This window comes from Lasioglossum baleicum, chromosome 17, assembly GCF_051020765.1.
Source record: "Lasioglossum baleicum chromosome 17, iyLasBale1, whole genome shotgun sequence".
Taxonomy (NCBI): domain Eukaryota; kingdom Metazoa; phylum Arthropoda; class Insecta; order Hymenoptera; family Halictidae; genus Lasioglossum; species Lasioglossum baleicum.
In genome coordinates, this window is record NC_134945.1 from 6,033,776 (window position 1) to 6,060,069 (window position 26,294).

The 26,294-nt window shown below is 42.5% G+C and overlaps 2 protein-coding genes across 4 annotated transcripts in view; one reads left to right on the top strand and one right to left on the bottom strand.

The window, feature by feature from the left end:
• The window catches only part of Hr3 (nuclear hormone receptor 3 ROR-beta), a 179,198-nt gene extending 154,563 nt beyond the window's left edge, over positions 1–24,635 (bottom strand). Inside the window, exon 1 of the mRNA XM_076441958.1 lies at positions 23,388–24,635. Within this exon, the coding sequence (XP_076298073.1) occupies positions 23,388–23,406 (19 nt within the window). The 5' untranslated portion in view covers positions 23,407–24,635. The remainder of the gene's footprint in view (positions 1–23,387) is intronic.
• Positions 555–20,790, top strand: LOC143217560 (uncharacterized). Of its 3 annotated transcripts, none has more exons than XR_013010840.1 (6): positions 555–1,686; positions 5,746–5,846; positions 5,917–6,056; positions 6,162–7,223; positions 7,406–17,622; positions 17,728–20,790. XR_013010840.1 is itself a non-coding variant. In XM_076441969.1 (4 exons), exons 1-2 carry the CDS (start codon positions 1,064–1,066, stop codon positions 5,789–5,791), a joined length of 669 nt encoding a protein of 222 aa, XP_076298084.1. In that variant the 5' UTR covers positions 555–1,063; the 3' UTR covers positions 5,792–5,846; positions 5,917–6,056; positions 6,162–7,223. The 3 variants fall into 3 exon arrangements, 1 of the variants encoding a protein (XP_076298084.1); XR_013010841.1 differs by lacking the exon at positions 17,728–20,790 and having other exon boundaries at positions 6,162–6,329; positions 6,428–7,223; positions 7,406–10,224; XM_076441969.1 differs by lacking the exons at positions 7,406–17,622; positions 17,728–20,790.
• Positions 24,636–26,294: the final 1,659 nt, after the last annotated feature.

Below are 26,294 nucleotides of genomic sequence, written 5' to 3' on the forward strand. Positions count from 1 at the left end.
ATCCGGGCGCATCGATTCATCGGAGGATCTCGCTGCGGCGGCTAACCTCGCCGAAGACGATGAAAACACTTCTCGCGCGTTTTCGGAACCTCGCTGGTTTCTGGCAACGGCTCTGCTGGTCGGTTTCCGAACCAGAGAGTGTACTCGCGGCTCTATCGGAACGGTTGATCTTACGGGAAGAGGCACACACGTCCGTTCGCGACCTTCATTCACGACTAATTCGGTAGCTGGCGGCCTTCGGTCGATATCCCGCGAACAACCAGCTCTCTCCGGTTCAACACGGAGTAGTCGTGCAACGCAGAGCGGGGCTATTCGAAACTCCTGGTCTCTATCACGTTTCGCCCCTCGTTCAACGTCATCTCTCTCTCTCCCGCTCTGTCGTGTCTCTCTCTCGCTCGCTTCACAGTGTTCCTGTCACTTGGTTTACGTTCTACGGGGGAGAGAGAGAGAGAGCTACATCTGGACGAGAAGAAGGGTCGACACCCAGGTGTAGTCTTGATCGTAGATAACACGGGATAGTCTGTGTGTGATATAGCTGGCTAGGTCCGGGAAGGGTTCAATCGTCCACCAGACACCTCGCCAGTTTGAGGTTGTGATCGCGAGAGGATTGTGGCATCATCGCAGGTCGCGCAGGTACTTCCGCGACATCGATCATTGTCCAGTCTCTCTCCGGGACACGGATCAAGGGCCAGGATATATATCGGGATCCGTCCGATTTCGCGCACAGCCCGGGCTCACAGGACCGGGGCAGTCTCGGGCACGATTGACAACGGTGGCCCGGCCATGAATCCGGGAGGTCCGCGCGCGTTGCCAGTCGGGTCACACCAGAGTCGAATCCACTCGGGCCTCGTGGGCTTTACGTCATTGTCGTCGTCTCTCCGTGATCCTGGCTCGGCGATATGCGTGACAGTTTCGTTATTTCGTTTCCGGAAGAGCAACACCACCGCAAGGCAACACGGGACAATTACACACCCCACAGAGAGCACACGGGAGCGGACGGAACACGCGTGTCAATCGCGTCGCGCACAGAATCCCCTCGATCCTTCGGGAAAAGCTCGTGCTGATGACGTTTCGGTGCCGAACGACTCGTTTCGGCTATGCACTTCACGGGGAAGAGCAGTGGCTCGAGCTTGGAACGACCATCGCCAGATGGCAGCCGGTGTTGAGCCACCACCGTTTTGCTACCACCCCGCCCGGACTCGCGCCGAACACGGACAGCCTTTCAACCCTCTCGCACAACGTCCTCTCTTCCCGAGGATTTCCGGGCCCGCTCTTTCGACACTCTCGATCCCGGTTCGATCAGCTATTTTTCTGTGATCACATCTCTCTCAGGGAAATTCTTCGAAACACGTCGGAATCTTCTAGCCCCCGAGGGCAGCGTAAGAGGGTGTTTCATTGGTTCGACGGAAGATTCAGGGGTAAGGTGCGCACGCGCTTGCCACCGACCGCTCTACCCGCTCTGTTCGCGTTCGATCCGTTAGCTGTGCCTGTATTCCTCGGTCAGATAGGCCGTTCCGTCTTCGAGACGGTAAGTTTGCCATCTCATCCCCTGTCGCTTCTGTTCTCCGGAAACGACGGAGCCGATCGCGATGGACCTGCTCGAGCATATTTTGTCTCTTGTTGCTCGGAGTTACGCGAGGATCAACGGGGATCGCAGAAAAACGAGGTCAGCAGGTGTCGAAAGGGGTGAGCATTGTCGGTCAACGCGAATAGTCGCGTCCCTTTAAGGCGAGCTTCGATCTACCGTAATATATTCGTTCCCACTCTCGCTGAGTGTATGTGTGTGTTCCCGTTCGACTCGGATTGGACCGCTGTTTTGTTATCGGTACACGCCGCGCGACACGCGGCAATTTGAATAACAGTGGAACTATGTGGACAGCGGTAATGGAAAGTCGGCTTCAGTGACTCTGGTCTGTCGTATCGCCGACTCCTGTTCGGATTGCTGGACTTGACCTAACCGCGAGCAACCAGGCCGTACGCCGGTAGCCGGAATCGTGGCTGAAATCTTATAAAAAAATGACCTTGTGGCCCTTCGAACAGTGTAACTTTGTCCTAAGATTTGTCCGACTTCTTCGGACTGACCCTGTATGTTCGTGTTTGCCAATTTTCTTTTACTCTGCAAAAAATATGGGGCCCCTAAATGGTTTTTTGCACTCAGACCCCTTTATAGAGTAGGCCGGCCCTGGTTTCTTGTCGAGCAGTGTAAACCACCGGTGTGAACCACTACTAATCCAATTACAAAATTTCTTTGTTTCTCATTATTTTTTTATGGGACTTTTTGATCAACATATTCGTGGCATTTTTCTCATGGAAACGACACCAAATATGATGTATTTGGTTGGCAAGAAAATAATTTCGGTATTTTAAGGTGAAGTATAAAGCCCAATGTTTTTAATCAATCAAAAAAGTCAGCCAAAAAAATCGTCGAACAAAATGGAAAATATCGAATTCCTTAAAGTTCTTTGATTGTAAGAAAGAGGGACTTCTTGCGACGCACGGAGCGTATCCGGTCCCGATCTATGTCACAGCACAGACCCGAGAATCGGCTTACAATTAGATTGGGACTTTGCTGTAATTATTTTCGCGTGAAACCCGCGCGGTTCTGTGTACCCCGCGTGCCCCGTGCTTCATCGTCTTCTCCCGGTGCCATTGAATTCGTCGCTACCGTTATACCCCCTTCGACTGGATCCCTGCCTCCGCCGCCGCGCCGTTTCAGTTGAAGCGCCGCGCCGCTCATCGCTTCGACCCGCGTACACGTATACGGGCGAACACTACAACCGAGAGAACACTCTCCTCGCTCTCTTCGGCTCGATACGAGCCGTTGCATTTTCAGAACGGTACTCCTAACTGTATCTTACATACGTACGTACTATGCGCGCGCGTGTGGATGTACGCCTGTGTACTCTGCTCACCTGTCGGCGTCGCGCGGCGAGGCACCCGCGCATACCGATCAGAAAACAAGGGAAAACAACGTAACGTCGATGACCCTGCAGATCCGCCGCTTACATACCAAATATCGCTCTGATCGACTACCCCGAAATCGCTGATCGTTCATTCACACGTGGTCGTCCACGTATTTAGATGTCCACTTGATTAGATTTTCAAATTCGTTTTTGGGGCGAGAACTTCCTTAGGCCCCCCCCCCACTCCGCGTGTACAATTTTTGCTGGACAGTGAATGAGTCTGATCCGTCACGCTCCGAGGTGAAACGCTAGTCGGGCATATTTTTACATATTTGGAGAGATTAAAATCCAAACTGTTTTTTTCTTATCTTCTATTTTAGTTATCACGAGGCCATTGTTCCTTTCTTAGGTTGTAGTAATATTGAAGAAGATATTCATTTTAATACTAATATTAATTATTATGCAATATTAACGCTCGTCCCGGTTAGGTATGCAGAATGTTTCCGATCGGAGGCATTGAAACGGATTTTAGAGAAAACATTCACAATTTAGAAGTATAGAATATTACTTTATGGAGTTAAAACTGAAATGAAATGAAAAGGGGCTAATTGAAGAATGAAAAACAACAAAATAACATAAGCTTACATTTATTATGGCAAAGAAACGAACAAATAAACAAATTGTCACTCGGAAAAAAGTTTCCGATTAATAGATCAGCTGGAAGAAAGTTTCCGATTCGATTACCACTGCCATCACCAAATTTGTTCAAAAATTACTGTTGGGTGATTCTTATAGAGTTTGTTGCGCTGATTCCGAATCTGCCCTTAATTTTCCCCTAAATGCACAGTTTTTGAGAAAATCGATTTTGAAAAAGGAAACATATTTTTCAACTTTAAACAAATATTGCGATGTTATTATAAAAGATATTGGATTGTGCTTTGCAGCAAAAGATTCTGTAGACTTTCCCGAATACAGTGATATCCAATATTAATACATTAGGAATGTTTAAACATGTTTAAACAATCGTTAAAGATGGAGATGCATCACTTTTGCCTCAATTGTTGCGGATGTTTTTCAGTTTATCTCAAAAACCAAGGGTCCGACGTGAAATCTAACTGTATAACGCGATAGAGCAGACTTTTATCTTGAGAAACCAGTCTTTAAAGTTTGCAACATCAACGTTTTCTCGAATCAAAAAGCAAAATATCTTCGCCCGACATGAATTGCCGCCAGTGGCGCCCGCCATTAGTACGGCCGTTCGCCGCGTCGTATCCCGTCAAAAGATATTTTGCTTTGTGATTCGAAAAAACGTTGATATTGCAAACTTTTAAGGGTGGTTTCTCAAGATAAAAGTCTGCTCTATCGCGTGATACAGTTAGATGTTACACCAGACAGTTATTTTTTAAGTTGAACTGAAAAATATCCGCAACAATTCAGGCAAAAGTGATGCATTTCCATCTTTAACGATTGTTTAAACATGTTTAAACATTCATAATGTATTAATATTGGATATCACTGTATTCGGGAAAGTCTACAGAATCTTTTGCTGCAAAGAACAATCCAATATCTTTCATAATAACATCGCAATATTTGTTTAAAGTTGAGAAATATGTTTTTTCTTCAAAATCAAGTTTCTCGAAAACTGTGCGTCTAGGGGGAAAATTAAGAGCAGATTCGGAATCAGCGCAAAAAAAACTGTATAAGAATTTTAGTAATTGTTGAACAAATTTGGTGAGGGGCAGTGGTAATCGAATCGGAAACTTTCTTCCAGCTGATCTATTAATCGGGAACTTTTTTCCGTGTAACATTTTGTTTATTTTCTCGTTTCTTTGTTATAATAAATGTAAGCTTATGTTATTTTGTTGTTTTTCATTCGTTAATAAGCCCGTTTTCATTTCCCATCAGTTTTAACTCCATAAACTAATATTTTATATTTCTAAATTGTGAATGTTTTCTCTAAAATCCGTATCAATGCCTCCGATCGGAAACATTCTGCCACGGGGTTGTAGGTATATGTATATGAATGTTTTTAGTATCAAAATCAATATCACCTTCAATATAATGGTGCTGAAGAAAATACAACGAAACGAGGACACACTTACATTTCAATTTACCTTTAGCTTTCCATTTGCGCGTCAGTTAGCGTCCTTTTAATAGGAAACTGCAAACACTTTAAACAGTTTCTAGCTTCGATAGTTTCGCAAGATTCCTACATTTATTATCATGAATCTTACCGATCATCAATCCCTAACCTGGTGTTGCATTTGTTGAATCGTTAATTTGTAAAAATCATATCAAACAGTGTTTTAAGAATTTATACATATAGGTACTAAATAGTATTTATCTGGTGCTGCTTAAAACATCTTATCAATTTTGAGAAAATTGTGCGCTGAGAAACTAAATTAAAATTAGTATAGTAAGTACATTCATTCGTGAAATACAAAACTGTTAAGATATTAGGAGAATTTCTATGAATATTGTTACGCAATTTACGACTTACAAAAACACGATTTTTTTTAATTTCTGTTTCCGACAATTGACTTAAGAAATTTTTAAAACCAGATTTAAAATCAGCAGTGAATAGGTGAATTCGTGAAATACAAAACTGTAAAGATATTCGAAATACTGTTACACAATCCTCAACTAACAAAAACACGTTTTTCTTGAATTTCTGTTTTCGACAATCGACTCAAGAAACAAGATCTAACAAAAAGGAACGTTCGTATTGAACTCTAGAATTATTGTATATTGTACAGGGTGTTCGAGAAGCAGCAAAACCTGTGCAGACGTATTCCATAAAAAAGGTTCAGCAAGATACGAGCAAACAAATCTTCTTTTTCAGTCTTTTTCAGAGGCGATCCCGTTCGACTTTAATTGCCGGAGCCTAAGAGGAGCATTTCGACGCGTTAGAACGCCGTAAAGCGTATCGTCGAGAGACGAAAGGTATGCGAATTATATCGGAGCTCTTCCTCTGGTTTGCGAGACGTCGGCAGTACAGCGAATTTTTTGACAGGACTTTCGAAACGGTCTGTGTGTGAATCACTGGCGGTAAGAAAAGAGCGGCGTGGTGGCTGGGGGCAAGAAACTGTTAGTCATCGTCCGATGATCTCGCGGCGCGGCGCGGCGAGTCGGCGCAGCGTCGTCGAGAGGAAGGTACAAACACGTTGCATGTAATTAAGAAACAATCGAGGTATACATTGAAATAACGATCGAAGATTAAAGGAGACTGCCTCTCTGGGACCGTTAATCGTTTTTTAGGATACCGCTTGAATGAGCCGCGCCGAGCGAACCAGGGAATCAAAGAGGATGCGCGAGATTGGAGAGAGAGAGAGAGAGACAGAGCGTACTAGGTGGGGAGGGAAAGAGAAAGAAGAGAAGAGAGAGGCTCGGCTGGTGCAAACAACGTGTAGCGGATCTTCTACGCAGGTACGTAGGCTACGTACATGCGGGTCGCGTGTAGGGACTCTCACGTAATGTAGGCCCGTTGCCAGAGGTACCGTAAGACCTTGCTGTTACGTCACTAGAAGCCGCGCGATTAGGAGAAAAAGGATACTCTGGCGAAAGGGAGGGAAGGAAACAGGAACCGCATCCTCCGGCGGCAAGCGACTCCGTTCCCGATTCCCGACAGTGGCACCTTTCGTCCAAATCAGAGACAAAATCAAAAAACTTTCGATAGAAAAGAGCGATGAAATTTTTGTTTAATTAAAGCTGAAACTTTGCAGAATATGGGAAAAATAAGGAGATTATGGTAAGAACGTTATTTAACGTTGAGAAAATTCGTTAACCTTGCACAATTTCGAGAAAATTGTGGTTTTTCCAATACCACGCGCGGATAAAATTTTTTTTGAACATGCTGTACTTCATTTCCCGTGGATTTTTTCACGCTGATTTCAAATCTGGTCTCAAAATTTGTCTACGACCTCAGGATATTGCAAAATCGATTTCTTGAAATTCTACACGTTTAACGAATTTTCTCAAGGTTAAAAAACGTTCGTACCATAATATCCCTATTTTTCTCATATTCTGCAATGTTTCAGCTTTAATTTTTAAAAAATGTCATCGCTCTACCTCATTTTTATCGAAAGTTCTTTGATTTTGTCTCCGATTTGGACGAAAGGTCCAACTGTGCGCTGCACAGTCCTGCGATTCGAGCTGCTAACTGGACAAAACCCTCTTTATGACTACTAATACAAACTGGGTAGATAGTGGAAATATTAATCCATTCAGATTTTTCAATACATTAACCCCTTGCCGTATTTTAACGAGTCACACTCGTCATCAAGGTTTTAAACGAAGTCTAACAATATTTGATCAATTAAGGTAACAATTTATATATAATTACATAATTATAATTTATAAAAATATAAATTACAATATAATATACAATTTATATAAAGACTAACAATTTATATAATTAAGTCTGAATTTTACTCGTTCTGTTTTAGATGAAGTAAAATTTGATTTATTTGTAATCAATATTTCAACCTTCTTGCATTTTTCAGATGTTAACCTAATTATCTGACGACTGTGCGAGGAGTTAAAAGAAGATCGATACTACGAATCATTATGATCGGTTATCCATTTCGTGCAATGAGCGAGGTTCTACTGTAGTCCTTCAAACTTTTTGCATTTCTCAGATGAATGTGTTAGTACACAAATTTTTTTTAGATTATATAGACAAACAATTTCGTCACCCATCATATTGTGATGTTGATATTGCGATGTTGATATTTTTATGTTCTTGATATTGTGATGTTGTCGATATTGTGATGTTATGTTGTCATATTGATATTGTGATGTTGATATTGCGGTGTTGATATTTTTATGTACTTGATATTGTGATGTATTATAGTTGATATTCTGCTGTTGTTGATATTGGGATGTTGTTGATATTATGATGTTGTCGATATTGCGATGTCGATATTGTGATGTTATGTTGTGATATTGATATTGATGCGGATCTTTATGCAAGGTAAAGATTCTCTGAATTAATAGCAAAAAATAGAAACTAGAGAAATCATATATTCACATATTCAATTGTTAAAATTTTTCAACAAATGTGAATTTCGTCTACTCAATCTTGAATAAATGCATAAATATCCGCAGTATAGTGACCACTAAATCGTTCAAATTAATATTAATGTTCGACAAGAAGCTAGTCAACATCATATCAATTTAATAAAATGCCGGACACGTTTGAAACCCTCGTTCCCCTGCGAAACAATGTGTACCGAGCATAAGCCGCACTCATGCAACATTTTCTCGTAAGCAAATAAAGGTCCGAAACTCCGTGAAACTTCTGAAATCCCGTTCGCTTCAAGGAAACTGACAGACGAGACCGTGGCACGTTCGCCAGAAGGAATTTCGTAAACGTCCGCGACGCTCATTTCGTCACGTATACCGATGACTGGCCGGGGCTTCAGGTGAAATCATCAGCCCTTCCAGCCTGCCCCCCCCACCCTCTTTTTCATTCCCTTCCCCGGAATCGTCGTCACCGACACGGTCCGCGTCCACGTGTGTCTATCTCCGGTCAGTGCACCTTGCTGCACGAACCGCGGCCATCTACCGAAGGTCCATGTAACGCGACCGTGCTTAATAATCTTTTCTCTCAAGGATCGTCGACCTTGCCGGCCAGAGAGATAGAGGAAACGATGGCCAGTATAGGGGAGATCGAGTGGCAGATGCCCGAGGAGGAGACCTAACCCTACACTAAATTTTTCTCGGGCTTCCAGGCTTCCCGCGGTGTCATTAATCGTATTGTCTGTCCTTCGAAGACGGATAGCCCCGTTCGTTTCATCGTGATCCACGATTCTTTCCTTCGTTAACATTTCCTCGACTAGAACCGAGGGGGACCCAAATGAGGATATGTATAATTTCTTATTGTAGCGGAGACCGGGGCTGGAAATTCCCATTTTCGAGAAACATGGAAAATAAATGATTAAATTTATTATCGCTTTTTGCAAAATATATAATACATAACCGTTCTATGCTTCATCTATGAACTCTGCAAATGACCCCCCTAGGTTCTGCAAGAGTCCTTTTGAAGAAACGCTTGTCAAGATTCAAACATCTCTTTACAATTGTCGCTTTTGAAAATTGGCAGAAACTGCTAGGATACAAAATAGGACAAATACGATTTGAATTGATGTCAGATCTAAAAAGGCTACTGCCTCAGAAAGTAAGATTTTATTTTAATTATTATCATATCAATTATTTAATTATCAGGGACAGCCTATACTACGAGAACGTTGATGATCCCTGACAAATGGATGATAAGAAATCCATTATCATTATAACGTAATTTGGTTTAACATCATTTTATGCATTTATGAGAAAAATGTGTAGGTCAGGTTACGTTAGTTAAAGCCATTAGAAAAAATTATTATAGAAAAATGTAAAAATGCTGTTTTCAAAGAAAATAAACTTCCACTTCGCTACAGTTTATTTTTATTCCAGAAAGTTTTTATTTGCATAAAGATCCACTGTCTAGTCACCACTATTGTTGCGCCAACAGACTAGTACAACAGACTAGATCTTTATGCATTTATAGGAAAATTGAGTAGACGAAATTCATAAATTGTTAGTGTTGAAACTGTTAGTGGGAATGTTTAGCAACAAGTTGTTGGCACCTATCCGTAAGAAGACACTGAAGGCGCGTAGAATATTTCGCAAGAATAGCGTTAATTTCCATAGCGAGTTGATTTATTTTCAACAGCGGTGTTGCGTCAAGCCTGAAAATGCTTATGCACGGTGCAGGCGGCGCGGCGATGCACGTTGATTCATTCGGAACAATGAAACTTGAGACAGGAGGATGAATGCGAGCACGGATTCTTCATCTCCAGTTTGATACCGCGGCGGGTAAATGCGCCGCGAGCCTTCGTGTCAATGACACGTGCTAATGGACGGTTTAGCTGAGTTGACAACACGGAAGTGAAAAATGCAAATGCAGACGACGATGAACTTGTGCTTTTGCCACCATGTTTAAAAGGAAAGTTCCTCTCAATGCTGAAGAGTATCACTTCCTTTCTACATGACCATCAAGATCCTCCAAGAATAAGCTTCTGACTACGATATCAATGCTACTAATTAAAAATTAAAATACATGCAAACGTAGGATCACAATTATTTAGCAGATCAAATTTTATTTTTATAGTGCAACAGGTTGATATTTATTCTCAAGTATGAGTGGTTGGAAACGAACCAATATTAAACGAACGTTAAACCATAACCTACCTTCTTCTTAATATTCTTCTTAGATTATATACAGGGTGGTCCACGCAACTTGCACACCTATAATAATTTCCAAAGTATGCGTTGCACGAAAAAGTTTTGTATATAAAAGTTGCATGGTCTGAAGGGGTACATTATTTAGTGTATTTCTTTTTTTTACAGATAGACGCGTAAAGGACGTATGAAGGTCAACTTCATTTTTTTAAATGGAATGAGTTATTTTTTAACACATCAATCGATGCAACTGGACATTCGTTATAAAAAAGTACTAACCTTTGCATGTTGAAAAGTTAGTGGTTCAGGAGATATTTCAATTTTAATAACTCTAAAACACCATCACTGTCGTACTAACACAAGACGTTACACAAATAAGTAAATTCGTACAACAAGTAAGTTGAAACTGAAAAATTGAAATTGAAGAGTTGAAATTGACGAGTTGAAATGAAAAAATTCAAGTTGAAAATGAAGTTGAAGAGTTATATTGAAATTGAAGAGTTGAAATGGAAAAATTGAAGTTGAAAGGTTGATATTGAAATTGTAGTTGAAATTAACGAAATAAAATTGAAAAATTGAAGTTGAAATGGAAGAGTTGAAATTAAAGTTGATATGGAAAAATTGAAGTTGAAGAGTTGATATTAAAATTGAAGTTGAAATTGAAAAATTGACATTGTAATTGAAATAGACGTTAGCGTTTATTTACTTGTGTAACGTCTTAGTTAGTACGACAGTAATGATGTTTTAGAGTTATTTAAATGGAAATATCTCCTGAACCACTAACTTTTCAACATGCAAAGGTTAGTACTTTTTTATAACGAATGTCCAGCTGCATCGATTGATGTATTAAGAAATACCTCATTCCATTTAAAGAAATGAAGTTGACCTTCATATGTCCTTTACGCGTCCAGCTGTAAATAAAATAAATACACTACACAATGTATCCCTTCAGACCATGCAACTGTTGTATACAAAACTTTTTCGTGCAACGCATACTTTGGAAGTTATTATAGGTGTGCAAGTTGCGTGGACCACCCTGTATATTTCACTTTGCAATAGTTTCATTTAAAATTGCAATGTAAAAGGAAATTCCTATGCGTTCTTTTGGTACAGCACAATTATTGAAAATCCTATTAACACATTACCGACCGGTGATTATTGTATAATTTTGAAAAATCTATGGTACATGATTAAACACTTTTTAATGGAACCTTCAATAGCAACAGTAATTTTCATTCTGAACTAACAAGTCACCGTCATTAACGTCATCTAATAGTTTCATTTAAGATTCCTATGTGAACGAAAATTTCTATGTTTTCTTTTGGTACAGCACAATTATTGAAAATCCTATTAATAGGCTTCCGGTAGGTAAAGTGAAAAGTGTAAACATAATTTCTCTAGTTTCTATTTTTTGCTATTAATGCAGCAAATCATGAACATCAACATCAACAACACCAAAGTAAGAAAAATGTTGGATTTCTTGTTTAAGCCGACAAGGTCGCACTTAGGTCTCTTTCACACCTCTCCCGTTTCCATTGTTGCGTGTCCTGCTGCAACGAGAAGTCGAGGATAGCGAGCAGCCACGCCTCTGTCCGCAGGTAGACACGAATCGTAGGCAGAACAAGAAGAGGAAAGAGTATATAAGTTAAAAGTGGAAGACGGTGGCCCTAGGAAGGCAAGAAAAAGGTTCACGACGGCCGGGTGGTTGGTTTGAATCAAGCGAGCAAGGTGGCTTGATGGCGAGGAGACATCGCTGGCCACGTGGTGGCCCGAGGTCAATGGCCTGCGGCCTTGTTTTGTCGAGGTGAATCGGCTCGGGAACCGGGTACCTGTTCAAAAGTACCCGCTGCTTTCGGCAGTCTTTGAATATTATACCGGGGGCTTCCCCTCCCTCATCGCGTTCCACGTTTCTTTTCGAGCGGTCGTGTTTCGTGAGCTGTTGATTTTCCTTGTTACACGGGGCCCGAAAAAGCCGGCTTTAACTCCTTCTCCCACGGGTCTTCCTGTTTAACATCGGAGGAGGAGGATGTTGGCTCACCGATACCTTCGATGACTCTAATCTCGGACCCATCGATTTGTCGACAGCTAACATTTGGTCACCGGGTTCCCGGAACCCGGTGATTGGCTCGGCCAATCTAGGATTCTTTTAATTTTCGATGCTGTAACGTTGACACCCCGATTATCCGGTTGACACCTACGCGAAGCCTATTAATAGGATTTTCAATAATCCTGGTGTACAAAAAGAAAGAATTTTCTTTTACATTGCAATCTTAAATGGAACTATTAGATGACGTTATCGAGGGTGACCTTGTTACTTCACAATGGAAATTGCTGTTGCTATTGAAGGTTCTGTTGAAAAGCGTTTAGCCATGTACTATGGATTTTTCAAAATTATGCAATAATCACCGGTCAAAAAATTGATTTCTTATTTTTGGCATTTTTCTGAAGGCAGACAGGACTTTTTTGGAACACGAGGAAGGACCATTGTATGGTCCTGAGTTAGCAGACTAGTCGTAAGTATGCCATTCTCATACAACGGGCATGAGAAACTTCAAACTTTAATCAAAAATCTTATACCAAGAGGTAAAACAATATTTATATTTTCTTTTCGCCACGTTTCTTTATTACAGTTTTCGCGTGATCAATTTTTTCAAACTTTCTGCTGTTATATTATTGCATTCTCGATCCAAAATACAATTCTATAAATGTGTTTTCGAAGTGGGCCAAATGTTTCGCACCTGTGTCTATCCAGTCGATCCCATAATTTTTAAATAGCGTTCAAATCTGGTGATTGGGGTGGCCATTTAATAATTTTTAATGAATTATTACAATGAGAAGTTGACCTTCAAATAGTTTTTATACATATTTTTCTATCATGTAGTTATAATACAGTTCAAGGTTCATAATGTATAAGAAATAGAGTTTCACTAAAAATCAGAGGTGTCCCGAGATTTACACAACAAAAACATCGTAGCCAGGGAAATTTCGAAATTCGCCTCTTTTTTTTCAGAAACCCCGTACTCTTACTTTCGCGAGGGAGATTCGAGAGCTGTTAACCACCGAATTCCTAACCAATTACGGTGAGCATTATTCGTCGGCCAGTGTCCCCGGGTACGACGCGCATAGAAAACCCGACGTGACTGTAAATTTTTTACGAGCGTGAGATAGAAAAGGCAACGGGCCGTAAGTTTCGGCCGAGGCAAAGCCGCGAGGACGAACAAGCTGAACGAGCAAGCGAACCAGCGAGCGAACGAGCGTGTAGCACCTGCGGTCGATGACCCTTGCGGTGCTATCGAATACCTGCCGACACGACGATCCGCTCGTTTACTCGCGAGCGATCGCCTCCTCGCTCTTTCGGCGGGCCATCGAAAACCTCGGCTGAGAATTTGCGGCCGCGGGGCCTACGAGCCTTTGAATTTGATGATTTTGTCTTCAGAAAGCTCTAATAACAATAATGACGCAATACAAGGTTGTAATATCTGGTGACCCATCCTATGTAGATATGAGTTCTTTTAATTAAATCAAGCTTGTAGCTCTACACCCACGTACAAGTACAAAATCCGCAGTTCAAACATTGCTCAGCCGAAACCAGAATGAAGGATCGTTACCGAACGCCTCCTTAAACAGAGTTGTAGCTTTGTAGTTGTTGTTCATTTGTAGCTTTCTTTGTTAAACAGAGTTGTAGCTTTGTAGTTCTTGTTCGTTCGTACCTTTCTTTGTTAAACAGAGTTGTAGCTTTGTAGTTGTTGTTTGTTCGTAGTTTTCTTTGTTAAACAGAGAACAAGAAAACGAAACGATAAATTGGGATTTATGAAACTAGGAGAGGGGGGGGGGGAAGGTTGCGCGCGGGTTCAACAGTCTAAACAAATGGCGGCTTGGCGGAGAGCGGAGGGATCAAGATCGCTATTTAGATCGTCCGTAGGAACGGCGAGGAGCGCGGTTGGTAATGTGACCGTGTCACGAATGAACTTGTCGTTGCAATAAACTATACGGTATGCGGAGTCGTTTTTACTATAAAATAATTCTTCCATTCTATTCCCGCGTCCCGCATAAATCTCCCGTCCTATCATCCGTGTTGCGTTTAAATCATTCTAAGCAGAACCGCAAGAGAGAGAGAGAGAGAGGGGTCCCCGGGTGTATATGCATTTAATCTTGATCGTAGCTCGCTTGCGAAGGGTAGACACGTTTGCAAACTTTTCGTTAGATATTAATTCAGCTCTCCTCGAATCCCGAGGAGCGAGAGCGAAACAAGGAGACAGAGAGAGAGAGAGAGAGAGAGAGAGAGAGAGAGAGAGAGAGAGAGAGAGAGAGAGAGAGAGAGAGAGAGAGAGAGAGAGAGAGAGAGAGAGAGAGAGAGAGAAGAGAAGGTCGCGGAACGAGTTCAATGAACCGAACAAGCTCTCGCACGTGAGTCGCCGTGATGTCCGATCCGCAGCTCTCCACGGATTTATTTGCCGTCCTAGGGTAAACATTTCTTAACAAAATTATTGCCGGAGGAACGAAGGAAATTTTCTTGATGCGCAAACATGATTCGCAATCAGGTTGTCGCCGGGGTAGAGAGAGAGATCGACGGTTCCCCGAGGAGACCACCAGAGGCAGAACCTTTTGGCTCGCTACATTGTCGTAAATTCGAATTCACGTCAGCTTGCCAAAACTTCGGGAGCTTCTACCGAATTTCCGTCCTGGTCTTCAGTCTCCCGGAACTTCGCTTCCTCAGACTTTGCACGGTTTGACACGGTTTCCGGAACATATGAAGCCACCTCTAGCGAGATAGTGCTGAAGAAATGACAGATTTATCTACTCGGAAAAATTCTCCGTCGAGGGCTAACCACGATTATTACGCAATGCTTTCTAATCCGAAATTGATGCCACGTAATTGCCTATTAAATGGGTAATCCGCGTAATCGAGAACAAATCCGATTTCACCGGATCTGCTTACACGCAGACGTTCGCGATCCCTCGGAATACTCTTAACCGCGACCGCAAACAGTCGATAATTCCTCTGGAAAACTTCGAATACCTTCTCTTCTGACATCACCCGTTACGAACACGTTATAAACAATACTGAATATTAGGTGTGTATTAAATGTTACTCGCTTTAGATACGGAGCATTAAAAGTGATTAGCATTAAAAGTCCCCATTATTTTAAATTGCACTTGCTCGTTTGCATCTCGTACAAGTATAAAGTCCGCAGTCTAATGAAAATTTAAATACAATGATTTGATTTTTAATGAAGACAAAAAATATGTACCTTTATTTAAAATATATATATATATATATATAACCTCGCGAGTGCATAGAGAACAATTAGAAAAATTAGGAAAGTCATCGGCTCGGCCCATGTCCACCATCGACCAGGTTTTCGTCCCGATCGTTGACCCTAAACTCTCGACCTTCCCCCGGTTGTCGCGTAGCCGAATCGATATTCAAGAAGAACCTTGAAAAGACCCTCCTACCTTCGCTCGGTCTAGCCGGTAATCGGGAGTAGCATGGAGTCTAGGCCTGGAGGTGTCGGAAGAGGCATGGTCCACGGCCAGGAAGAGGTTACGGTGGGGGGAGTACCTGTGGGGAGAGGGGAGGTGACAGGAGGAGAGAGAACAGTGGGGGAGTAGTAAGAAACAGCTGGTGGGTTGAACGAGCTTCGAGTTCAATGACTGGAGAACGAAGGAGTGAGCGAGCCGGGTTTCGAGTTAGGTAGGTAGGTAGGTAGGTAGGTAGGTAGGTAGGTTGGTAGGTAGGCTGGTAGGTAGGTAGATAGGTGGGCAACCGAAGAGACACGTTTACCTGCGTAGACGCACGCCGTGTGTAGCTCTAACACGCGGGGATATCTAGCATATACACGCGTCTCTCGAAGACGCGCGATCCTCGTTGCGATGCGTCACGCGCGTGAATCTCAGCTTCGTCAAACGAACTCGCACCGGACAGCGAGCCGTTTTGTAGTCTTTTGCTGTTGGATATGTAGGTATAAAGGGTGTTTCCTCTAACGCGACGCACGATTTCTCACCCACTTGCAGCCATCTGACACGGGAAAAGTTTGGAACAAGAGTTGCAGTGCACAACAGACATCAGCAAAAAAAGATTCACCTTGGGATTTGCAAGTACAGCTTGTCAATGGGCAATGGGCAAACAACTTCCCGATTTTATAGGGAAGTTATTGTAATTTTGTGTGTGTGTGTATAAAGATCCGCAGTCTACCACTGACTAATTAAATAATATTTCCCCTCCGTAAAACCTGTTGCGTACAACAATTGCTTGTCGGAGATACAGCTCGTATTAAAATATATTTAACTGTAGTGGGTGGAGTGGGAGGAGAAGAAGGATAGCAGCCATGGAGCCGAGGTTGTCCAAGTCGCCGCGCCGGTTGGCTCTCCCCAAATTAAAGTCCCGAAGTACCGTTATGGCAGGTCCATGATTCGCGGAACGTCTGTAACGAATTTTAAACGTCCCCAACGAATTTTAAACGTCCCCACCAGCCCAAAATTCACGCATACAATAGCGCCAGCGGCATCGGTGACGAAACTATCTGAGTATTCTAAACGATCCTCGTTGAATCCGTTTAAACGGTACTAAAAGTCGATGCCAACAGACCGATATCTCCGCTGACTGGTTTGAAACTCGAACCGATTACATACACGTGTATCTAGCTCTCAATTATTCCTTATGCTTAGCCATTAGATAAGGCAGCATCTGCTCTCGCCACGAAATGACAGTCGAAACAGTCGCGTTCGAGAGAAACGATAATCTCGGCACACGATCTTCCGTGGAAACAAAGACTTCTGACTTCTGTTGACAACGATCTGAACTCTGTCTCAGGGCCGAAGCGAGCGCGCGACAGTAGTCCGCGCGTTGCTGGACAACGGTAATTCGGTTCTGTGTCAGCGTAAGACGATTCCGCTCCGCACTGGTCGAGAAGGAAAACCATGAGTCACACGGTTCTTCGTTGTTGCTAATGTTATACTGCAATCACGCGGACAGTGATCGCATAACGACATCATTTTTTTACCACTGTGTCTACCGAGAGTTCAAATAAAATCAATTGCGAAATTTGTACCGGACAAACAGACGAACAAACAGACAAACAAACAGCGAGATACCGAAAAAATGAATGGAGTCAATGTTATGGCAAAATTTGTCAGCTTCAATTTTATATAGAATAGTCTTATCGCTATCTCGCATAGTTTCCGAGATATCCGCGCTCAAAATTCAAGTTTTTCCCTTATTTAACTCTTCAGCACAATTAGTGCACTTTGAGCGTGAATATCTCGGAAACTATGCGAGATACCGAAAAACTGAATTGAATCAATCTTGTGGCAAAATTGGTCAGCTTTAATTTTGTATAGAATGGTCTTATCGTTAGGACACATAGTTTTCGAGATATAAGCGGAAAACCGGAAAAGGGGACTTTTAGTATGTTTACCTCCTAACTAGTCCAAAGAAAGTTCCAAAGTTAAAAATTGCGTTCCTTCCAATTCCATTGACTGGACTAAACCCTGAGTTACTGTTTTGGGCGCTTATGCGCAAGATAACCTGGCTAATATCAATCACTGAACACGATGTTTTCTAGCAGAGGATTACGTTTGTCTAGTAAAAGGGATTAAGGTATAATATAGAAAACAATGGAAGCTCGATGTATCATATCTCGAGGAGTGGAGTGAGCGTGATCGTAAGTAGAATCCTGAAACGCGAGCTGAAACGTTAAAGTGGCCATGTCGGAACTCTTATGGGATTCAGAATTTAGATTGCGGCATTCTGTGCGACCTACCTACACACGCGGAACACCGCAAGACGGTGGTAACTCACCGTCTACGTAAATGAGTTCGTTCACGTTCGAGGTAACCGCGCTTGGCTATCGACATGTGTACAGAGCGTACGTGAATACCATTGACGGTACACCAAAGTCAAGAGCCACGGGAGGCTCGCTCACGTATCTTGCATAACATCTTACGAGGATTCATAAACCCGTATCCTACGTAACAGAGATTCCACGTGAGCTATGAAATATACTGACGGGAGAGCCAGCAAAGTGAATATAACAAGGGGTAATACGTGCAAGTGCATTCCCATGGCTTAATGACTTCACTCCGGTGGTGTACATTAACTCCTACCATTTGACGGAACCAACGATTCCATCGGTTATATCTGCGTTTATACAATCTCGAATCACTGACGTTCAGATTGCGCAGCTTAGACAAACAAAAATAATTACAGAAAGTTAGATTTTCTTGTTGGTTCCAGTAGAAAGTTCAAACGAAATCAAAGTTGTTTCATTAATGACACCGAAACTTGGAACTTTAAAAAGGCATCGTGGATGTTAGTTTCATCATCCCCTTTTGTATTTTACAAATAAAATTCAACTCGTTTCAATATATTACAGTGAAAAGTTGAAAATCATCGTGGATGTTAGTTTCATCCCCTTTTGTATTCCACAAATAAAATTCAACTCGTTTCAATATATTAGAGTGAAAAGTTGAAAATCATCGTGGATGTTACTTTCATTCTTTTACGTTCTAAAAATTCGAATAAAAATCGAGTCATTTAAATATATCACAGTAAAAAGCTAAAATCATCGAGGATGTTACTCTGCATTCGAATTTGAAATTGAAAAATTGAAGTTGAGTTTGAGGAATTGATGTTGAAACTGAAAAATTGATGTTGAAACTGAAAAAGGGAAGTTGAAATTGAAAAATTGATATTGAAATTGAGAAATTGATGTTGAAATTGAGAAATTCATGTTGAAACTCAAAAATTGCAGTGGAAATTGAAAAATTAAACTTGAAATTGAAGTTGAAATTGAAACCTTGAAGTTGAAATTGAAAATTTGATGTTGAAACTGAAAAATTGAATTTGAAACTGAAAAATTGATGTTGAAAACTGAAAAATGGAAATGGAAATTGAAAAAGTGAAGTTGAAAGTGAAGTGGAATTTGGAAAATTGATGTTGAAATTGAAGTTGAAGGGTTGATATTGAAATTGAAGTTGAAATTGAAAAATTGACGTTGAAATTGAAAACTTGAAGTTGAAATTGAAAAATTGATGTTGAAATTGAAAAATTTGTACTTCAAAGTGCAACTTTGTACTTTACTGACGCTAAAATCGTCGCGCATGCGCGAAAAAAGAACCGTGCAATATCCCAACACTGGTCCACGCTTATGTAAATGGCTCGGCGGGCGAAGGAAGGCACTTTAGTCACCGGAATCCGGACTTGACCGGCCGTGGCATCGCGGGTACCACGAAAGTACCTGGTGGCCCGTGAGAGAAAGAGCGAGAGAGCGAGAGAGCGAGAGAGAGAGAGAGAGAGAGAGAGAGTAAACGAGTGCGTGTACATAGGTACGGGCGTGCGGGAGGCCGGTGTGCGTGAACCGGCCGCGTGTATTGGGCCCGTACGTGTACGCCGGGTTCGTCGACCTTAGCTTTTGTTCGTGTCCCAAGTGGCGAGAGAGAGCCCGTCGCGACGCTTAGTTCGAAAAACGGCTTCGAATCCCACCACCGACTCACAAACCAAAATCCCCTGTGGTCGTTCGGTTAGGTAATCGATCGCAACGCTCTTACGTTTACCAAGGTCTCTGCCACCTGTCACAGGAAGAGTATCTCGCTTTCCTACCTGCTTTTCCCCCTTCCGCCGTTACACCGCGTCACTCGGTTCCTCTTTCTCTTTCTACCATGTTTGACCTCCCTTCCCCCTCCTAGCAGGACGCTCTGCACCAGAAAAAGGTAAGTTGAAATCGTGCAAGAAATTACGAGGTTGACCCCCGACCAAGCAGTCGATCATCAGGCTGCGTGTTTCCGAAGATCAGTGAATAATTCGTGCAAACGGACAACCCGATGCAATCGAACCGATGCAATTTTTCAATTGTTGTTCGTTTCAATCGTGCCGGAAGTTCGCGAGTCCTCCGTTTCTCGATACGTTCACGAGGTAATTGATTTTTAATCAATTCCGCGCCGGACTTTCGATTTCCCTGGGCTCTCCTTGCTTTCTATAGCTTCCTTGGTGCAGGCTGTGGCTCGCGTCGTGGATTGGAAACACACGACTTGTGCTTACGATCGACACCATTGTCGTCCCATTACGACCGTTGTCGTAAAGTCGTCGACTTAAAGTCATCGAGGGTCGAACCGATAACAATGGTGTCAGGACCACGGGGCGGACAATCGCGATATCAAGGCATGGGGAAAGAACACGCACTCCACAGGATCGAGGAACCAGAAGAGCCTCGCCGCGTTGACCGACCCCCGTCCGTTGTCAGTGTGTTACTGACCTCGAGTGACCCTGCTATGGCGACCGTAACTCCGCATACTGTTACAGCTTCCACAAATGTATTAAGTTGTTGCATATGAAATGTTCGATTTAGAATGCTATTCTTATAAAACGTTCCGATTAAGCAATACTGTTACAGTCAGAGTTGGGCAAAAATTTTTATCCAAATAACACTTTTGCCCAACTCTGGTTACAGTGTATAGTTAGAAGCATAATTGATCGCTAGATTGCGCATCTTTATGCAAAATAAAAATTGTCTACACCGGATGCAAGAAATAGAAACTGAATTGAATGTTATTTCTACCTTTAATTATTTTAATATAGGAGAAATCGTATATTGACATCTTCAGTTTTTAAAATTTTCCAACAATTTTCAATTTCATCTACTCAATTTTCCTGTAAATGCATCAAGATCGCAGTCTACTGTTCACTAGACTGCGCGTCTTTGTGCAAAATAAAAATTGTCTACACCGGATGCAAGAAATAGAAACTGAATTGAATGTTATTTCTACCTTTAATTATTTTAATATAGGAGAAATCGTATATTGACATCTTCAGTTTTTTAAATTTTCCAACAATTTTCAATTTCATCTACTCAATTTTCCTGTAAATGCATCAAGATCGCAGTCTACTGATCACACGCGCTTTAAATCAGAATCATTTTTTATCAATGGACCAAACGACTTCAATTTCTCTGTAAGACTAGAAGAATTAGTGTAGTAAATGACGTCTAATAAATATGTTGATAAAATTGATTGTTACAACTTTTTTAGCTGGGCAAATGGCGGAAATTTAAAACGTGTTTTATAAACTCGTACAAATTATACAAGGTCTGAAAATTTCATTGAAATTGGTTAATTGGTTTACGAATTATAGACGATGAAAAGTGGTGCAAATGGCAGTCTTAGAAAAATTGCAATTTTCACCACTTTCGATCGTTCATAGATTTATTTGAATCGCGTCTGTAAAGTAAATATGTTATAATAATTTTAAAAAACAGAATTATTGAATGATTGAATTATACTTGCTTTGGGGAAAATGACTTTATGATAAATGTGTGACACGTGTGTTTAAAATTGTTATAAGATATTTACTTTACAGACGCGATTAAAAATAAATCTCGAAAAAGATCCAAACTAAGATCGAAACGTTGATTTTGTTTGACAATTAGCTAAAGTGCTTTTTAATTCGTAATAAACGATCGACGAAAGCATTAAAAAATTTATTAACTAGAACACATTGGATACAAAATTGCGTTAGTGTAACATCATTGCTAAAAATCGGACATTTCGTTGATGGAAACCCGAATTTTTCGAATTCGGTCTGCCCCTATCTACCCTTCCGGCGTTCATACAAGCGAAAAAAGTGTAGCCGCCCACCGCAAAAATGATCAAACTCTTTCAAAGGAACTCGTTCAATTTTTCTCTACGATATTTTGAATAAATATACCATCACGTCAAATTAGAGGAACAGATTGCACAATGCAACTCTGTAACTACTAGTTTCTGCGCCGAAAAAACCATTCACAGCAGGAGCACTGTTGCGTTATCGCGCAACAAAGTCCAGCTACCAAGTTTCGCGACACGTGGACAAAAGCTATAGGCTTGCGAATGGTGCACACGTAATGTAACTGTGGCGTAGAATGAAAGAAACGGCATATATTTCGAAAAACTTGTTTGGTCCGCCTAGGAGAGACATCACCGCGACCGTTAACCGTTCGCAGCGCCTAAGGGTAGATTTATAGTGGAGCGGTGAAAACAAACCAACATTTGTGACAAGATTTCGACACATACTAAAGAAAAAGTACATACAGAGGGTAGTCCACGCAGCTTGCACACCTATAATAATTTCCAAAGTATGCGTTGCACGAAAAAGTTTTGTATACAAAAGTTGCATGGTCTGAAGGGGTACATTATCTAGTGTATTTCTTTTTTTTACAGATAGACGCGTAAAGGACATATGAAGGTCAACTTCATTTTTTTAAATGGAATGAGTTATTTTTTAATACATCAATCGATGCAACTGGACATTCGTTATAAAAAAGTACTAACCTTTGCATGTTGAAAAGTTAGTGGTTCAGGAGATATTTCAATTTTACTAAGTCTAAAACACCATCACTGTCGTACTAACGTAAGACGTTACACAAGTAAGTAAACTCGTACAACAAGTAAATTGAAACTGAAGAGTTGAAATTGACGAGTTGAAATTGAAAAATTGTCGTTGAAATTAAAGATGAAGGGTTGATATTGAAATTAAAGTTGAAATGGAAAGATTGAAGTTGAAGACGAAGTTGAAGAGGTGATATTGAAATTGAAGTTGAAATGGAGAAATTGATGTTGAAAACTGAAAAATGGAAGTGGAAATTGAAAAAGTGAAGTGGAATTTGAAAAATTGATGTTGAAATTGCAGTTGAAATTGAAAAATCGATGTTGAAACTGAGAAATTGAAGTTGAAATGGAAAAATTGATGTTGAAACTGAAAAATTTGTACTTTATACTGACGCTAAAATCGTCGCGCATGCGCGAAAAAAACCGTGCGATATCCCAACACTGCTATAAATCCATACTAATGCCGATAGGCTCGCCCCGGCGCGTTTTCAAGTGATTTATCGATCCGTCGAAATCCTTCAACGGCCAAGAATCGTTTCGAATCGCATGCCTAATTAACGACAGACGAGTAAGTTTCATTAACGGACAGGTATATACGATCGAATTCCCATCTATGCGTCAGTGTGTTACTGACCTCGAGTAACCCTGCGATCGTGGCCACAACACCGCGGCGCGTACTGTTACCTCGTGCGATCGTATTTGTTGCTCGCGCCGCGCGACGAGCGCCAGCGTTTCGATCTAAGCGCGCCGTAACGAAACGAAGATCGATCCCCGCGCACGCTACTTTATTTTTCTCTTTTTCCCCGCTTCTGCATACACAATCGATTCCGGCGAAACTAAACGCGCGAATATTAAACCCACCACAGGGAAAATTATGCTGTACAACTGTGTTCGACTCACCTCTTATGGTGCTGGGCATCTTGTCCGAGATCACATATCCTGATATCCAAAACGGAAGATTTCCAAGAGGAGGGAGATTCACACGACGCGATTATTCTTCACTGATATATATATACTCTTCCTCTGATCAATTTTTTTCTACTTTCAATTTTAAACACTGTGATCTCTCGATCCACAACAATTTCTATGGTGTTTCTCTGTTTCCGACACTTAGCAAACCGCACCGTGACACCCTCACCGTCGTCCATGGGGTTACCTCGAGTGAATCGGCGCGCTCTCGACGCGTTGCACAGCCGAGCGACGACGTTCTCGCACATCCGCGACACGACCGTGAGTCTCAAACACCCGGGAATCACCCTCGAAGCTGGCAGTGAATGTTCCAAAGCGAGAGTCCCAATCCTCTCGGCCAGTGGTCCAGAGCCTGTGGTATCCTGTTCGAGAGCAGATCACGAGCGCGAGTTTTATCACGGACGAACCAGTGGTCGGCGACAATGGTACCGAAAAGCGAGCCGCGTGACTGCTCGAACCGCGGAACTATGACCCGAACGATGCACGTCAGTGTCACCGGTGCGTGGCGAAACCGTCCGCTTATCGGGACACGCGAGCGACGCCGTTATCAACGCGGAAAGCCGGCGCGGCGCAACAGCCACGGCACGCGGAAACCTCGGAGCACCGTTCTCTATCGATACCACACTCGAATTCGACGAGATCGAACCGTTCGCTGACACTCGGGCTTGCCGATCCTCTTCGACGAGCTAGCTGGCACTCGGGCTTGGCGATCCTCTTCGTCCTGGCGAAGAACACGTCCTAGGATGGTGATTAAGGCGATTGACAGATCTCGCTGATGGTTCTTTCGATTGCGTGAGCGACGAATAGCGGTGCTCGTTGTTGTCCTCTAGCCTGTGAACCAAGGTTCGGCGGTGGTCCGGTGGTGGTAGCCGGTGAGTGACTCTACCGTGGCGCGGAGATCCACAGGTGCTTGCACGGTGCCTCGTACCCTTACCACTACCACCAACCCCCACCCCTCCACAGCCTGCCGAAGTCTACTCTTCCGCCTCCACCACCTTCTCCCGTGCCCCTTCCAGGCTGTCTCTCGTGGACGGCGGAACCTCTCTACATAGTGGTATTCGTCGTCTCCGTTCGTCTCTCCTCCTGGGGCTACCTCTCTCTCTCTCTTTCTCTCTCTGCCTGTCCCTCTGTCGATTCTTTTTCCTTCTCCTTTTTTCCTCCAACTCTTTTCGCCTCCCCTATCTTCTTCTGACTATTCTTTCGACGCTTCTTCTTCTTCTTCTTCTTCTTCTTCGGATCACTTCTTCTTCTTCGCGTCCCCTTTGTCCGGTTTTTACCGATCCAGCCGGGGCCCCGATGCTCTGCTGGCTGCCTCTGCTGCTTCACGGTGCGCACAGCTTTCTTCCGCGACGAGAGCTCCGTCACTCGGATTCACCGTTCACCGTTACTCGCCTCGCACGGCACCCTCTTCGCATTCCTCCCTTCTACCTCGCGATCCTACCGCCGAGACTCCGTTCGCGAATCTGCCCCGCGATATCCTACTCGCGGAGGACCACTCTTTTTTGATGGACGGGGTAATCCTGGACCTATGCGAACTATGTATTTCGGGAATTATTTGGGAACTGTTCTAACTGTTTGCGCACGCAGGCTCTTCTCTGATCAAGCAGCAGCTTTGATGTTTACAGAAGTCTCGCAATTGACGATTCATCAATTGATTGAATTAATTAAAATATTAATCGTATACATTAATCAATCAATCATGATTAAAATTTTAATATCGATTAATGCCCAACTCTGTCCGATTGGAGCGAAACAGATATGCTCCCTGAACGTCAGTTTTCGGAGTTGTTCCGTTTCGCGGACTATCAATCCCGAGCGCGGCGGTTAATTAAGCTGCGAGCCGAGTTAATGATTCCGCGCGGGCGCGGGATTTAAAATTCAAACGCCTGAGCGCGATGAATTTTTCGAGTCAACGCCTTAACCAGTACAGTTATGGCAAAACAACCAACTGATTCTAAAGAAGGCCAGGCTGATTACCCGACCAATTCCGCGAGCGTGCATCGCTCCTCTAATGAATTGTTCGCGTAATGCCAATTAGCCGCGTGAAGAATCTTAGCGGTATCGAAATCATGCACTGCGAAAAAAAAAGATGGAACGAGACACACGCAGATTCTAATCCGTGCAGGCCGCAACGAGGCGGGATATTATTTAGACCGTAGTCACACACCGCCTACTCTTTCTTTCTTTTTTTTTCGTTTCCGTAATATTGTGTTTGCGTACGCACAACGTTTCTTTTTTCATTTTACAAACGATTAACGCGGCAACGGGAAAACGCATAATGTTGTCGTCCGTTCCACAACAATGCAAATAATCTGCCTTCGTTTCGAGATAATTAGCCGCGGCGATCTCGCGTGTATACGGGTTCAAAAATCGATTTTTTACAAGTATACAGAATACAAAATAACTTCCAAAGTATGCGTTGCACGGAAAAGTTTTGTATACAGAAGTTGCATGGTCTGAAGAGGTACATTATTTACTGTATTTATTTTTTCTACAGGTGGACGCGTAAAGGACATACGAAGGTCAACTTCATTTTTTTTAAACGGAATGAGGTATTTTTTAATACATCAATCGATGCCGAAACTGTTTTCCGAAAACTGACGTCGAAAATAATTGGGAAACATTTGGCAACTAGTGAAGTTGAAACGCGTGGAATTCGCCGAGCTCGGACTGCGGCGTAATCTGTGCAATCGCGAGTCGGATTTCAGCTTGCTCCGAGCATCCGCTCGATGGGCAATAGATTTCGGAAGAGGTTGGAGATCTAACGGTGCGACTGGTTATTTTCAGACGCGATTCTGAATGGAGTGAAGCGTGTTGACCCGACGGATGATGACCAAT

What these genes read in the sequence shown, in the direction of transcription:
- LOC143217560 (XM_076441969.1), top strand. Translation starts at nt 1,064, where the DNA reads ATGACGTTTCGGTGCCGAACGACTCGTTTCGGCTATGCACTTCACGGG. An exon ending in GTCAGCAGGTGTCGAAAGGG is followed by an intron (nt 1,687 to 5,745) that starts GTGAGCATTGTC and finishes CTTCTTTTTCAG; the next exon opens with TCTTTTTCAGAGGCGATCCC.